Consider the following 17,208-nt stretch of genomic DNA (forward strand, 5'->3'; position numbering starts at 1 on the left):
ACTTAGCAGTTATACTTATTAACCAGTTAGGTCCAAACCACTTAATAAGTAGCTATATCCTGACAACTTAGTAGTTGCTTGAAAAAGTAATGCCCATGAATTCAGAGAAAGGATTGTATTTTATTTCATTCTTAAATAATACTTATCTATAATTAATAACACAGTTACTACTGTGGGGATGTATGTGCCTTTTGGGTTCTCCCAAACGTCTCAGCCTTTTAGAATCAGGCTGGGCTCTGCCACCTGCATTCCCTGTTCCACCTTGATTTTGTCACAGCCGTTGATTTTTAGCAGAGCAACCAGAGAAAACCTAGCATCATCAAAAAGGACATAGCTCAGTCTGGTGTTAAAATTGTGAGCTTCCTCAAAGTAGGAGTTCACATGGGTCTGGAAGGTGTCACCGTGTCTCCTCCACATTTTTAAAAAACCTCACAGCACCCTCATGAGTTCATGGTGACACCCCGGGGCACCACGATACATAGTTTGGGAATAGTGGTGGTAGGTCCTGAAAATACAGCAAAAGACACAGCGATATATAAACAGACACAATCCACATAGTCAGGAAGCCTGGGATCTACTGAAGATGTGGGAAGAGACACAAGTCGGTAAAAGGAATAACAGTGAATCTTCAGCATCACCTCCTCCAGGAAGGCCTCCCTGCCCGCCTCGGCGAGGTCACGCTTCCCTCCTCTGTGCTCCCGCGGCTCCTATAGCCACACAGCACTTGCTGCAGCTGATTGAAATGACCTGCTTTTATGTTCAGAGAGTCACACACTTACTAGGAATGTATCCATTTGGTCGTGTCCCTCGGTCCCAGCAGACTCAAAAAAATGACAGTATTTGTTGCAGTTACTGTCTTTGTCACGGTTAGCAGTACTAACGTGGTCTTTATTGCACTTTGCGGCTTCGTTGCAACCTCCCTTCTTTGGAGGCAGCGTGGTAGGTGGCTCCTGGGAATCCCATCCAGAAGACATAAACCACACCACGAAAAGTCATGAGGACCTGACACAGTCAGTGAGGGTTTTCTGGATGGAATCTCCAGGGAGGCTTGCAGGGATCCCCCAAGAGGCCCTGGCCCTTCATAGCCCAGAACCCACAAATACGAGACCTGGAAAGTTCCTGACCTGAACTGAACCCACATAGCCAAACGGTGGCCATAGTAAAAGTTTCCATTGATGAATTGTCCCCAGCAGCCTCACCTCAGGCAGCATGCCAGGCTGCAGCAGGGTGCCTGTCTTCGTTTAGAAATTCCTGTCTCTGAGAAAGCGATGTGTACGGTGCTAAGTCACTATGCTGCTGCTGCTGCTGCTGCTAAGTCGCTTCAGTCGTGTCCGACTCTGTGCGACCCCATAGACGGCAGCCCACCAGGCTCCTCTGTCCCTGGGATTCTCCAGGCAAGAATACTGGAGTGGGTTGCCACTTCCTTCTCCAATGCACGAAAGTGAAAAGTGAAAGTGAAGTTGCTCAGTAGTGTCTGACTCCTCGCAACCGCATGGACCACAGCCTACCAGGCTCCTCCATCCATGGGATTTTCCAGGCAAGAGTACTGGAGTGGGGTGCCATTGCCTTCTCCAAGTCACTATAGTCATGTTCAAATCTTTGCGACCCAACAGACTGTAGCCCGCCAGGCTCTGTCCATGGGATTTCCAGGCAAGAGTACTGGGGCCCGTTGCCATTCCTTTCTACAGGGACTCTTCCCAACCCAGGGATCAAATCTGCATCTCTGACATCTCCTGCATTGGCAGGCAGGTTCTTTACCACCAGCTCCAACTGGAACGAACCTTCACTATAGCAGAGCCATCAAGTGCACAGGACTTCGAACCCAGCAGGTCAGGTTTGCCCTGCCGCTTGTCAGCTGCGTGACTTAAACAAGCCAAAGCTGGTGTCCTCATCAGAAAAATGGATCATGACAACGATAGATACAGATGCTCATAACCGTGTGTCTAGCATATAATAGGTGTTCAGTTAACACCGGTTGCTAATTACCACTCAGTTTCAATGCTCCACTACTGTAGAGTGTGTTATAAACCATTCATAGCAATAAGCAAGCAACCTGATTTTGAGCATTTTGCCCACATGTGCTCCATAAATGTACATTTTTTCCTGTGCCGAAAGAGAGAGAGGAGTGGCTGGGAGGGAATGAGGGTAGCTTGGTGGTTATGTCTATAAGCCACGAGTCCAGCTCACTTGAATTCCTGGGAGAGGTCAGGATGACATCACAAGGATTACCATCAGAATTGTTTAGACCTCAGACGAGTGATTCTCAGCTGGGCTGAATGTGCCGCCCAGCGGACAGCTGTCAGTGACAGTTTCCAGAGGCATCTTCGGTTGTCGTTGGGAGAGGTTATGCTGGCATCTAGTGGGCAGAGGCCAGGGATGCTGCCCAACATCCTGCAAGGCTCAGGACCACCCCCCTCCCACAAAGAATTACCCAGCCCAAAAATGTCAGTAGCATCTAGGTTGGAAAATACCTGCCTTAAACAATCTTATTTCAAAGTGTGAGTACATTCTCACAGTGGGAATGCCATTGTCCAGCCACATCTCAGCTCACAGATGAGGTCTTGGTCCAGTCCGTTCACTTAACAGGCAGGAAAAAAATGAAGTCCAGAGACGTGAAGCGAACAGCAGAGCCTGGCCTCCAGTTTCAAATTCAAGTCACTTCCCATGTCACTTTCCTGCCATCTTCTGGGAACTGGAGATAAACACAGATGTCTTCAAAGACGGTTGGCTTCTACCAGGGATAGAATTCCATGTGGAATTCTTCTCACTGTTACTGATGATTGGGTCAGAATTGAATCGGACTGACTCTGGAAGCAGAGAGTCAAACCACAACTCAGCCACTTCCTTCTTGTGTACCTTTCGTAAGAGACCTTTGCCCGAGCCTCAGCTTCCTCATCTGTAAAATGGGCTCTCTGGAGTAGTGATTAACAGAAGATTAGGACCACTTGGATTTGAATCCTGTCTCTCCCACTCACTGGCTTGACAGGTTACCCAGTGGGATACCCCAACAGTTCTTCATTTGCACAGATATAAAATGAGGACAGCCATAACAATGTGTCTTGGGGTTGTTGTAATAATTAAAAGAGGTGGTGCTTAACGTAAAGAATCTGCCCACCAATGCAGGACACATAAGAGACTCAGGTTCGATCCCTGATTTGAGAAAATTCCCTGGAGGAGGAAATGGCAACCCACTCCAGTATTCTTGCCTGGAAAATCCCATGGACAGAGGAGCTTGGCGGGCTACAGTCCATGGGGTCACAAAGAGTTGGACACAACTAAGTGTTTAAGCATGTAGATAGAAAAACTCCAAATAGTGCCTGGCTCATAAAATGCTCTCAGTACATGTTGGCTATTCTGGTCAGTACTGTTATCATCTTTAAGGATTTGGGGGGAAATTAGAAATAATGTTTGCAAATCATCTGGTACAGAATGGGTGTTTGACTATTTTGGAAATTAATGGATTAAGTGGTTAATTTCTTAACCATTCCAAGACACCAAAGCAGCAGCTCTGAGTCTAAACCGTTCAACCCTAAAGTTCTGGCTGGATGTTAAAGTCTATTTCTATTTTGTAAAAACATTTATTTGCCTCATTTTTTAAAATTCTACATATAAGTGATACCATATGATGCTTTGTATAATAATCTCTGGATCCATCCATGTTGCTACAAATGGCATTATTTCATTTTTTCTTATGGCTGAGTAATATTCCATGGTTGGAGGAGGGCATGGCAACCCACTCCAGCATTCTTGCCTGGAGAATCCATGGACAGAGGAGCCTGGTGGGCTACAGTCCACGGGGTCACAGAGAGTCAGACACGCCTGAGTGACTGAGCTCAGAATTCCACGGCTTGCATGTAGGCATGCCTGCTCAGTCACTCAGTTACTCCTGACTCTTTGCAACCCCGTGGACTCTAGCCCACCAGGCCCCTCTGTCCATGGAATTTTCCAGGCGAGAATACTGGAGTGGGCTGCCATTTCCTTCTCCAGGGGATCTTCCCAACCCAGGCATCGGACCCGTGTCTCCTACATTGGCAGGCAGGTTCTTCACCACTGCACCACCTGGGAAGTGCTAAATGTATCACGCCGTCTTTATCCGTTCTTCTGCTGATGGACGTTTAGATTGCTTCCATGTCTTAGCTGTTGTAAATAGTGCTGCATGTATCTTTTTGAACTAGACTTTTCTCCAGACGTATGCTCAGGGAGCGGGATTGCTGGGTCCCACGGTAACTCCACGTTTAGATTTTTTAAGGAACCTCCATACTGTTCTCCATAGCGGCTGCCCCAATTGACATTCCCACCAACAGGGTAGGAGGGCTTCCTTTTCTCCACCCCCTTTCCAGCATTTATTATTGGTAGCCTTTTTGATGACAGTCATTATGACTGGTGTGAGGTGGTCCCTTATAGTTTTGATTTGCATTTCTCTAATAATTAGCGATGTGAAGCATCTTTTCGTGTGCCTCTTGGCCCTCAGTATGTCGTCTTTGCTGGCTGGATTTTAGAATCACCTGTGGAACTTTAAAAAGAATGCTCTGGGGGACTGATTAAAATACCTTAGGGAGCAGAGCCAGCTCACTGAATAACCCAGCGTAATTCTCAAATGAAGCCAGGCGAGAACAGCTGGACACACCTCCCTCTTCTCTTCCTGCTGGCTGTATGGTCCTTTGCTTCCAGGTCCTAGAATTTGTCCTTTGTCACTTGCTATCTCCCCAGGGCCAGGAACAGTGACAGGCACATAGAAGGTGCTCAGTGAATTATTTTGTTATATTCATTAATCCGTTCATTTATGAAAGAAAATTCCAGGGGAAGTTTGTGGGCGGGGAGTCTTCTGAGTTGCCAGTGCCCCCTGCTGGCCATTCTGCCGCACTGCAGATACCACTCAGGAGTCAGGGGGACGGCTTCGCTGGGTTCCCTGGTTCGTCTTACGGCTCAGCACGGGAAGGAGCTGCTTCCCAGCTTGCGTGGTTGATGGAAGCACTCAGTTCCTTGCTGCCGTCACCCTCAGTGCCTTGCTGCATGGCCAGTTGTTGCTCCGAAGACAAGAGTCCGCAGCACGTCAAAACCATTCTTTGGTAACATCCTCACAGAAGTGACAGCGTTTCTCCTTGTGATTTTATTGGTTGGAAGTGAGTCACAGGTCCTGCTACAAAGAGCATTAATGTAGCCGGTGAAGATTGTTGAGGTCTGTCTTAGCCTTTCCACTGTACTCTCCTTTACATAGGAAGGGGAAGGGCATTTCGGGCCGAGGGAACAGAATCAACAAAGCACAAACAGGTGAAATAGTGTAACCCACCTGGCCCAATACGACCAATTCGATGTGAAGCCAGGAACCAGCCAAGAGGAGGGCAAGAAGCCGATGCACAAAGCTGTGACAGCCCAACCAGGAGAACCTGCCTCTTCCCCCAGTGGAACAGAATCACCAGCTATGAAATAATAACAGACCGCCTACTCCATGTTCTAAGCTGAGGGCCTGAAGGGTCAGGTTGATGACAAGCTGGAGAATAATACCACTACGTTGTAGAAATCACTCAGATATTACAGGAATCCTTCAGGTAAAAGAGACAGCATGTCATCTCTTCCGAGAAGTTTTGCTAATCAAATGAGCACCGAGAGCTATTGACAGAAGCTGGTTTCTCTGAAACACGGATGGCAGGTGCAGCCGTGATGTGTAAAGACCTGGATCTTTGTACAGCAAAGCAAGATCTAGAAGGAAAGAAATGTTTTAGGATTTGGCATGGAGAAACTGAAACCTTTGTTCTCTGTGCAAATGCAAAGGGGTATTGCTCCTGTCGAGAACGGAATGGAGGTTCCTCAAAAAGTTAAACCTAGAATTACTATATGGTCTAGAAATCCCACTTCTGGGTATATATCCACAGAATTGAGGGCAGTGTCTCAAAGAGGGGTTTGCATACCCATGTTTGTATAACAGCATTGTCTCACAGTAGCCAAAAGGGGAAGCCGTTCAAGTGTCCATTGATGGGTGAATGAATAAGCAAGATGTGGTCTCTCTATACAATGGAATATTCAGTTCAGTTCAGTTGTTCAGTCATGTCTGACTCTATGACCCCATGGACTGCAGCACGCCAGGCCCCCCTGTCCATCACCAACTCCCAGAGTTTACTCAAACTCATGTCCGTGGAGTTGATGATGCCATCCAACCATCTCATCCTGTGTCATCCCCTTCTCCTCCCGCCCTCAATCTTTCCCAGCATCACGGTCTTTTCCAATGAGTCAGTTCTTCGCATCAGGTGGCCAAAGTATTGGAGTTTCAGCTTCAGCATCAGTCCTTCCTAGGAATATACAAGACTAATTTCCTTTAGGAAGGACTAGTTGGATCTCCTTGCAGTCCAAGGGACTCTCAAGAGTCTTCTCCAACACCGCAGTTCAAAAGCATCAATTCTTTGGCACTCAGCTTTCTGTGGGGTTGCACAGAGTCAGACACGACTGAAGCGACTTAGCAGCAGCAGCTTTCTTTATATTCCAACTCTCACATCCATACACGGCTACTGGAAAAGCCATAGCCTTGACTAGACGGACCTTTGTTGGCAAAGTAATGTCTCTGCTTTTGAATATGCTGTCTAGGTTGGTCACAACTTTCCTTCCAAGGAGTAAGCATCATTTAAGCATCATAGTCCATGGACTATGACTGAGCCTTGAAAAGAAAGAAGATTCTGACACCTGCTGCAGCAGGGATGACTCTTGAGGACATCATGCTAAGTGCAATGAGCTAGTCACAAAAAGACAAACTGTGTGATTCCAGTTACATACTGTTCCTAGAACAGTCAAAGTCATGGAGACAGAAAGGAGAATGGTGGTTGCCAGGGGCTGGTTGGGAACGGTGATGGGGCGTCAGTGTTCGATGGGGACAGTTTCCATTTGGGAATATGAAGAGTTCTGGACATGGCACAACAGTAGGAGCGTGTTTGTCACTCCTCAGCTGTACACTTACAATGGTTAAGATGGTCCATTTTATATTATAGATTTTACCACAGTCTAATTTTTTAAATAATGAACGTGTTTTAATGTTTCAGGATTTGTAGTCTTGTATGCAAAGCAGTTTTCGCTGGGTGTCCATTCCATCCAGGTGCTGAAAAGGAGCTGGCCCTGGAATGGGTTAAACCAGCAGTTCAACTCTCCAATCATTCTTAAGCTAGTAGGCATCATTTACAATGCTCCTACTGTATCTCTTGAGGTCGTTTATGCTGCTCCTTCTGTATACCAGGCCCTGAGCTTCAAGTATGCTTTAACAGGGTTCAGGCATGCCTTAACAGGCTCATCTCAAGTGAGAGAGACTGTTATTAAATACAGTACAGCATAGGCAGTGTTGTGGTGGAGGAAGAACCCAAGAGACTAGTGACTCAATTAGGGGTAGGGGGCATCAGGGAAGGCTTCCTGGAGGAGGAGACATGAGAACTGCGTGTTGAAAGACAAGGCTTACCCAGACTGGTTGAGCAGGTGAGGTGCAAGTTGAGAAGCAGGAGGAATAGTTCATAATTTACTGAGTCCATCGTTTACTGAGTACCTCCATTTCAAGGGCATGCTGAGCACTTGTACACATGATCTTATTGAATCTTCCAAATCCCTGTGAGATAGGTACTGCTACTATTTTACCATTGAGAAAACTAAGGCTCAGAGAGGTTGTGGCCCTTTCTGGAGGTCACACAGCTAGCAAATAGCAGAACCCAGATTTTTAACCCAGATTCCACAGCTTAGTACATTCTACTGTGCCCACATGTAACCCAGGCCCAGAGGTGGGAGAGGAAAAGGTGAATTTCAGACAGTTCAGTGCGAGGCGGGGCTACAGAGAAATGAGGCTGCAGAGCCTGGCCTCAGATCACACGCTCTCTGAATGGGAGGCCCCAGAGCTTTGCGTCCTCTCATCAGAGCTCCTTTTGGCTTGCACTTCAGCGGAGGAGTCCCTGGCCTGTGACAACCCAGGGTTACCGGAGAACGGGTACCAAATCCTCTACAAACGGCTCTACTTGCCTGGAGAGTCCCTCACCTTCATGTGCTACGAGGGCTTCGAGCTGACGGGCGAAGTGACCATCCGCTGCATCCTGGGACAGCCGTCCCACTGGAGCGGGCCGCTGCCCGTCTGCAAAGGTAAAGAACCCCGCCCCCTCCCACAGTCATGGGGACCGACTTGCAGTGACTCTAAATTTGCTTTAAAAAGCCGAGCTACTTGCGCTACAACTAAGACACCGCCGCTATTTTCTGCACCTCTGAGAAAGGAAATCGCTACCAATTAAACTATGACACCGTGCCTTCTCCGTGCTTAGCGTTTTTGTTTCTACTTCCTAAATGAGCTTCGATTTTTATCATAAAGGAGAGGCTGCCTGTTTTTGACTCCAGCTTGGACAGCATGGCTTAAACATTTCCCGCCGCCTGCAGCCCCTTCTCACAACCACCTGTTTCCCGAGGGTGATGGGTATTCCCCTGTCATCTCTGGGGTGTTCCCCTGAGATGCTCACCCCCATCTCCGAAGGGTCCTGGACTGAAGGCTGCACAGGCGCAGGCATCGTGAGCGCCACCTGGTGGCCCTGATTGTAACACCCCTGTGATTGTAAGACACCCCCATCCCCAAGATGGGTAGAAGAGGGGAAATGTATTTTAGAATCAGTGAACTCTTTCTAACCATTGAAATTAAGTTATGACGCACCTAGTGAGATTTGGGTCCACTTATTTGCATCTTTGAGGTGTGAGATTCTTAATCGTATCCTAAATAGATTCAATGCTGTAGGCAAGTGGATTTAACCTTTTAAGATATTAATACCGTTTTTGAGAATCAGGCAGAAATTCTCTGAGTTCTCTCCCCAGGGGAAAAGAGACATACAGTTCCACATTTCTGCTTGGGAACCCATAACTTCAGCAGATCCCCAAATGCCTGTTCATGAAGTTCAGCATTAGGGCTTAAAAACACTTTCCCTGCCAGAATTTCCACTTCTTGGTATAGGCACAGAGTAAGTGAAAACAGGTATTCAGACCAACACTGGCGCAAACGACCAGAGCAGCATCATTTACAAAGGACGAATTTGTGTTTGAGATGACGAAAAGGTGTTAGAACTAAATAGAGGTGATGGTTGCACAACATCGTGAATGTGATCAGCGCCCCTGAACTGGACACAGAATTCAGGTGGTTAAGTTTATGTGACTTTTACCCATAGAAAAAAGATTTTCCCCGAATCACCTCATGGAGGCCTCATGACTCTACTCTGAGATCGGTGAGCCATTTCACAAAAGGGGACCGAGAGGCTCAGAGAGGTTAAGTGACTTTCCCCAAACCACACAGCTGGTAACAAGATAAATCTAGGATTTGCACCCACCTCTGCTAATGGTGAATTCCTTGCCTTTGAAACCCCACCAGGTTTGAGTTGGTCCTGGCCCCTCAGTTGTGACAGACTGCCCACCAGGAAAGACACTGCCTTGGGAGATAAGTGCCTTTGTCTCTCTGCTCCATTGCCACTCTTGAGACCTACCCCAAGCTCTGTAAGGAAATAATAAATCACTTCCTCTTCCCCAAATATAAGTGAGGTTCATCACTTATGGTCTGGAGTTGGAGAAATGACTGAACACCAATATAAAGCCACCCCCTGGGACTTAGGGACCCAGGCTCCAGCCTGGCTCTGCCCTGGACCATCTGTATGACCTTGGGTGAGCCCCACACCCCCCACCTCCGACCTTGGTTTCCCCTTGTGTGAGATAACTGGGTGAGCCCAAGTCGGGGCTTCTAAAAGAGATCAGTCCTGAGTGTTCATTGGAAGGACTGATGCTAAAGCTGAAGCTCTAATACTTGGCCACCTGATGCAAGGAGCTGACTCATCTGAAAAGACCCTGATCCTGGGAAAGACTGAAGGCAAGAGGAGAAGGGGATGACAGAGGATGAGATGGTTGAATGGCATCACCAACTCAATGGAGATGAGTTTGAGTAGACTCCGGGAGTTGGTGATGGACAGGGAGCCCTGGCGTGCTGTGATCCATGGGGTCACGAAGAGTCGGACACAACTGAATGACTCAGCTGAACTGAACTGAGGTCAGGGCTTCTAAGGGAGAGTCAGTGGCTGGGCCAGCAGCTTCAGAATCCTGGGGAACTGGCAAGAGTTTCAGACATGCACCCCCAAAGACGCCACCCTGGCAGGTCCAGAAAAGAGCCCAGGAAGCTGCTTTTGGGCATGTGTCCCCGCCCCCCACAAGGCCACTGATCACACTTGGCTCCACATCTTCCATTTCTAAGGTTTCATGGAAGCTTACGTGCCCTCCCCCAGACACGCAGTCAAGGCCCCATTCATGTCTTGGGTGGAACACATCTGCCTTCATCTTTCCGTTTTCCTAAAGCCCTGGCTCCAGAGATGGCTGGAGTCAGTGAATGAGTTAGTACACTATTTTTTTCAGCTGGCTTTGTTATCATCACTTGGTAATGATGGAAGTCAGAGTCACTTTGGCCAAAGCTCTAATTAGGAAGCCTTGGTATTAGGTAGGACATGAGGATCGCTGAGCCTTTGGGGGGTCACCGCTTCTCATTACCTTATCATACAATCTTTTCATCAAAGCCCTTCACTCTGGGGGTTTTCATCCTTGAACCCCACCTGTGTGGGTATATTTTTTAAAGAGTTTTTTTGATGTGGACCATTTTTAAAGTCTTTATTGAATTTGTACAATCTTGTTTCTGTTTTAAGATTTCACTTTTGGGGCACAGGGCACGTGGGATCTTAGCTCGCCAGCCAGGGATCGAACCTGCAACCCCGACATTGGAAGGTGAAGTTTTAACCACTGGACCACCAGGGAAGTCCCTGTGTGGGTATATTTTTGTGCTCAGTTATCAGGATGACTTAGATGCCTAAGTGTGAAGATGCCAGCCTCCAGCATCCTCAACCTCCAGAGCAGTTGTACAGTGAATAAACAAAGTCCAGAGAGTTCCAGTCTAAGGCAGTGGATGAATGAAAATACGGAATATAAATCCTATATTCCAAATCAATACAAAAGAACAATGAAATTAGAAAGGCTCACATAAATGCATATTTTCAAGCAGGAGAACAAGTTCCCCTCTGGCTGGGCTGAGGACTGGAGATTTCTGTCTCACCCCTCACCATCCGCCAGCCTTTGTTGGACACAAAAACACTGAAGAGATCAAAACTGTGTCGTTAAGGGCAGAGGCCGCAGGAAGCCAAGCAGGATCAAACCTTGCCTCCATCGCTTAGAAGCTGTGTGAAATCACTTCCCTTCTCTGAGCCTCTGTGTGCTCATCTGTTAAATGGAGATGATAATAGTAAGCACCTAACGGGATTGTCATGTTAAGCACAAATATACATAAAGTCCTTGACGCCCAGAATCTGACACGTGGTGAGTATTCAGTGATTTCTGCCCTGTTCCTTTCATATGTCTCATTTTCTCTAAGGAACATAGGGAGGGAATGAGGCCAGGCATCCCCACTAATTCCAGTAGCCCAAGATTTCAAACAAACAAATACAGCACTAACTTCAGCAAGGCAGGGCATGGACTTATGCACTTAATCGGGGGGCGAGGGGCACCTTCGTTTCATACGAGCAGAGTGAATTCACTTGACACCAACCAGTGCTCTAATTTTTCTCTTTCAGTTAATCAAGACAGCTTTGAACACGCCTTAGAAGGTGAGTCCCACGAAGAAAAACACCTCATTAACCAAGCTAATAGCAGAAAGCAAGGGAAGGCCCTTGGAAATCCTTATCCAGGTGCTTAAAAAAAAAAAATTAAGCAAAAATTCTGCCTTCACATTGCTGAAGCTAATTTGAAAACAAATGATACTGTAAAGAAAAAAAAAATTGCGTTTGCAACTTATGGTCCTAACCATGACCCAAAAGAGATCAGACGCCAGTTCTGTTCATGATGCCGAGCAGAAAACATCTGGGGGTCCACATGCCTGAGAAAGACCTGCTCCTCTTGTCAGACTTTTCAACCATGTGGTGCTATTTGAGGAACTAAATCCAGGAAAGCCTCACTTTTCATGCTGAGCAGGCTCCTGGTTTCAGGAGGGAAACCTCTTCCCTGGGGGATGCTCTGTGACCTGGTTCTCCCTCCATCTTTTTCTTCCCCCAAATATAGCTATCCCTGGGCCCCCCACCCCACCTCACCCCCGCCCCTTGTGTGTGTGTGTGTGTGTGTGTGTGTGTGTGTGTGTGTGTGTGTGTGTTTCTGATTGTGGCTGTGCTGAGCCTTGTCTGCTGCACGCGGGCTTTCTCTAGCTGCTGTGCGCGGAGGCTGCTCTGCGGTCGCGGCGCACAGGCAGCTCGCCGCGGTGGCTTCCCTTGCTGCGGGACGCGGGCTCTAGGGCGCGCAGCCTCGGTTTTATAGTTGTGGCACACGGGCTTTGTTGCCCCACGGCAGGTGGGATCTTCCCAAACCCCAGATAGAACCCTGGCCCCTGCGGCCCCTGCACTGCCGGGCAGATTCTTAACCAAGGGGCTTCCGGGGAAGTCCCTGTTTTCTCTTCTTTGGTTAGAAATTACCAAGCGAGACTTATTAATGGGGAACAGATGTTAAAAGTGATACAGGATTTTGTCTTCTTTTCCCTTTTCAACCCCTCTCATATGTTAAATGTTCTGTTCTGTATAACCTTTATCTGGTTTGGTCCAAAACCACTCAAGTCAGGAAAACTAATAATAATATTTTGTTAAAACATAAAAATAAAAAGTGCTAGGGCTTCCCTGGAGGCTCCGTGGTAAAGAATCCGCCTGCCAGTGCAGGAGACACAGGTTCAATTCCTGATCCAGGAAGATCCCACGTGCCCCGGAGCAACCAAGCCTGTGCACCAGGGCTACTGAAGACGGTGCTCCCTAGAACCCGTGCTCCACAACAGGAGAAGCCACAGCAACGAGAAACCCACACGCCGCAGCCAGAGAAAGCCTGTGCAGCAGCGAGGACCCAGCACAGCCGAAACGAATTACCTATCTTTTTAAGTTTAACCAACTGGATGACTTATAAATTATTTTTGGAGCCGCTTGTCTTTCTGACTATACGCAGTTCACTTAGAATCTGGGGCGGTAGGAATTACATGTCATGAGTGGCACTCTCTTGCAACAGATGACATTTTTAATCCACGCAGATGGAACTGGGGCTCAAGTGTGTACAGGAACAGAGGCTGTATTAGCCAGTCCTCTGGAAAAAGAGGGCATTTATGCTGTCAGTCTCAACTCAGGCCCTCTCTTTGCTGTCTTCCACCAACCGGTGAACCGAGAGAACGTCTCAAACGCCTGGGGGCATGATGTTTGGAGGGCATGATGCCATTGTGATGTTCTGTGCTCACGCATTTATCATAGGTATTAAAATTGATTTTTCAGGCCCAAACAGTGGCAGTTAATGGATTATAGATTGGCATGCAGGCGAGCTCTGTTAGACGTGGCCACAGAGAATGGCAGAGGAAAACGGAGGTCAAGTGTCCAAAAGGGATGCGGGGCTTTGCTGGGAAAACACCCCCATACCCCCTTCACCTCCACACTGAATTATGATTTTGTCGTTGTTCAGTCGCTCAGTCGTGTCCAACTCTTCGCGACCCCATGGACTGCAGCACGCCAGGGTCCCCTTCCTTCACTATCTCCCAGAGTTTGCTCAAACTCCTGTCCCGTGGAGTCGATGATGCCATCCAGCCATCTCGTCCGCTGTCAGTTCTGATAGTTCTTGTGATTTCTGCAGACTACTGGGAGGTAGTGGGGGGCTCCAGGTGAGGCCGAGAGGGTTACTTGGGAGCGTGCAGCCGCGGCCTCTGATAATCAAACCCGAGCTGGCACAGTTGGGGTGTCATGAGACGTGTGGGTACCGCGCACTGACCTGGCTGCCCAGCGCCCTCTGCTGGTGAGTCTGATTAAGCAGGTCTTGGGGGGATCCGCCATTCTAGACATAACCCTGTCTTCTCCATTGAAGTCGAGCAAATCTGCCTTTCCAGTTAGCACATTGCGAGTTTTCTGCAAGTCTTCCCTTGGATTGGGTTTTAACCAGATTGTAACTTTTAATCACCTCGCCCCTCCCTGGAAGAAACGAGTTGAAAGTGAAAGTTGCTGAGTCGTGTCTGACTCTGCAACGCCATGGACTGTATGGTCCATGGAATTCTCCAGGCCAGAATACTGGAGTGGATGGCCTTTCCCTTCTCCCAGCCCAGGGACCGAACCCAGGTCTCCCACATTGCAGGCAGATTCTTTACCAGCTGAGCCAAAGGGAAGCCCAAGAATACTGGAGTGGGTAGCCTATCCCTTCTCCAGGGAATCTTCCTGACCCAGGAATCGAACAGGGGTCTCCTGTATTCCAGGCGGATTCTTTACCAACTGAAGTTAAAAGAATGTAATTCTCGGTGGTGTCTATGACCACCCCATCCAGGGTTGAGTCTGGGCTCTGTTGCAAAGGACCAGCCCCGTTTCCTCCGGTCTCCGCCTCTTTTCCCTTCTGGAGACAGCTGTCCAGGGAGGAAGTCTTTCACCCACTCTGGCATTAGCTCCTGGAGTGGGTGTAGGGCTGGGAGGGTGGGGCCCCCATGCTGGGCGCCGGGTACCCTTACCAGTTGTGTGTTTAGTAGCAGAAGCGGCAGCAGAGACATCTCTGGAAGGAGGAAACATGGCTCTGGCTATCTTCATCCCCGTCCTCATCATCTCCTTACTGCTGGGAGGAGCCTACATTTACATCACCAGGTTCGGCGGGGCTCCGGGTGGGGATGGGGGCTCTCAACCCCCCAACAACCAGCAAGCTGAGGTCTCCTTGTCCAGGAAAAGTCACTTCTCTCCCCTTGACGGCCTCTCTCCAGGTGCCGCTCCTACTCCAACCTCCGCCTGCCTCTGATGTATTCCCACCCCTACAGCCAGATCACCGTGGAGACCGAGTTCGACAACCCCATCTACGAGACGGGGGTGAGTCGGTCTCCCTTCTCTCCCCGGGATCTCCCTCTTTGCTCTGAACTCATGGACATCAAAACAAGAGGCTTCATTTCCTCTTGCTCACGATGCCACTGACAGAAAGGCATGGCCAGTGGCTGACCCCCACCAAGACCCCAGAAGATTACTCGGGATTTGCAGCATCAGAGCCCTTCAGATTCACTGTGTGATGGCGTACAACTGTCTCCCAATATTTGGGGGGCATAAACTTGACTTGTTCCTTGTCCCTGCTGACCTTCTTGCACTCCCACTTACTCTGAGCTCCTGCGCTGGTTATTGATTGATGTGTGACAGTATTATTGCAAATTTAGGAACCTGAAAAGGCACCCATTTATTACTCCGTAGATTGTGTAGGTAAGGAGTCCAGGAACAGCTTATGCAGGTCCTCTCCTCCAGGACTCACAGGCTGCAGTTAAGGTGTCAGTCGAGGCTACATTCTCATCTGAGGCTTGACTGTGGAAGGACCACATCCAAGTTCACGTGGATGCTGATGGCATCCAGTTCCTTGCAGGTTGTTGGACCGAGGGGCTCAGTTTCTTGTAGGCTGTCAACCTCAGTTCTTTTCCATGTGTCCCTCTCGTAGAACGACTCACAACATAGCAGCTTGGTTTTTCAAAATCAGAGAGAGAGAGGGTCCCCTTGTAAGAGGAAGCCACAGTCCTATATAATATAAAATATGGGCGTGACATCCTGACACCTTTGTGTATTCTGTTGCTTAGAAGCAAATCATAGGTTCTGTCCACAGTTAAGGGGAAGGGATCATACAAGAATGTGAAAACCAGGAGGGTGGGGATCATGAGGACCACCTTGGAGCCTTCCCACCACAGTCTCATCTACCATGAAACAGACAGAATTGCTTATCTGTGTTGACCCAGTGGGAAATACAGACTTCTATTAAAGCATATGACAGCAACCCCTTCCAGGTCCAAGTCTCTAACTTCCTGTATCTCCCTTCTCTGCCCTGGGAGCCTGGAGTGTATCACACACACTCAATGAATATTGGAGAAATGGAACTGATTGCTGCCTACATGTTGTGGTCATTTTAGATTTGCCACTGGTAAGACAAAGTCATATGTCTTATGTCATATGTAGCTTATTTCTGAATCCTCAAAGAAGGTCAAGTGGGCGAAAAATAGTACTTTAGAAAGTAGACCCTATTAAGGCTTATGTGTATCATTGTGTATATTAGACTTTTGTGTATCAGTCACCTAGAACTATGATAATTCTGAGTAACAAACAGCCCCTAAAGTCAGTTGGTCAGACCAAAAAGCGTTAATTTGTTCATCGATCCGTGGGACAGTGTTTTTGGCTAGTTTCAGCTGGGCAGTAGTCCTGGCTCAGCAGCCCTTACGTACACATCTGGGACTGGCTTGTTGGCCGATGACCCAACTCTGCTGTCCAGAACTCTCATCTTCTCCTCAACATCTCGATGGTGCTAGAGGCCATCAAGGCATGCTCTGCTCCTGTTGATGGCAGAAGGGCAGACACAGGCAGAAACACACACGCACTCTTCAAGCCCCACCTTACCATAACCCACCGGCAAAAGCAGGTCAAGGCCAGAGCCCAGAGCTCTGCAAAGTCCTCTGTCCAGTGTCGGGTACAGGGAGGAGTGGAGATCCAGAACCACGCCAGGACCTCTCTGCCACACGAGAGGTCACCAGATCTGTGCTTCTCTGTCTCGCAGGAAACCAGAGAGTATGAAGTTTCCATCTAGAGGGAGCTCCATGTGAGACGGGAACTGAAAAATACGAACTCAACTACAACCTCCTCGAGAGACTCATCCAGAGACCATGTGGCATTTGATGGAAACCCCGGAGTGTTGGCTGGCTTTCTTTAGACTCTTTACTGGAGACTTACTGTTTTCTTCGCTGTATTTATTATATTTAAAATCGAGTTTAGGTGTGTGGTCGGATGTATTGCAGCTGCAGCCAAATTCGTGGCACGGCCTCAGTCATGAAGGCGGGTGGAGGACCTGTAAAATGGCAAACGCAGCAGCTGAGGGAAGAGGGGAATAAATAGAACACAGCAGGCTGTCTCTCCCATAAGCAACTATGGCTGCATCAAATTGCATGCATCTTCAGGATCCATGCCCATGGTGTTTTCGTACAAATCTAAGTCCCAAGGTTAGGTTGGAAAGGGGTATTTCTTGTTGGATTAACTGGGGTTGGAATTTGGCATGGAGACTTAAACTGCTCTGCTCCAAAATCAGTCTGCGTCCTTCCTTCCAATTTCCTGGGCTTCTCAAAGGACTTGCCCCAACCTCTTCCCCCCTGGCCCCTCTGAGGGCAGCAAAGTTGTTACATGAACATTCTCTTTCACCACC

General features: G+C 48.3%; 1 protein-coding gene across 1 annotated transcript in view; it reads left to right on the top strand.

The window, feature by feature from the left end:
* Nucleotides 1-16,599, top strand: part of SEZ6L (seizure related 6 homolog like) — a 71,668-nt gene extending 55,069 nt beyond the window's left edge. The window contains exons 14-18 of the mRNA XM_052654471.1: nt 7,906-8,100; nt 11,589-11,621; nt 14,531-14,645; nt 14,759-14,861; nt 16,570-16,599. Coding sequence (XP_052510431.1) covers nt 7,906-8,100; nt 11,589-11,621; nt 14,531-14,645; nt 14,759-14,861; nt 16,570-16,599 — 476 coding nt within the window. The remainder of the gene's footprint in view (nt 1-7,905; nt 8,101-11,588; nt 11,622-14,530; nt 14,646-14,758; nt 14,862-16,569) is intronic.
* Nucleotides 16,600-17,208: the final 609 nt, after the last annotated feature.

This window comes from Budorcas taxicolor, chromosome 17 (genome assembly GCF_023091745.1).
Source record: "Budorcas taxicolor isolate Tak-1 chromosome 17, Takin1.1, whole genome shotgun sequence".
Lineage (NCBI taxonomy): Eukaryota > Metazoa > Chordata > Mammalia > Artiodactyla > Bovidae > Budorcas > Budorcas taxicolor.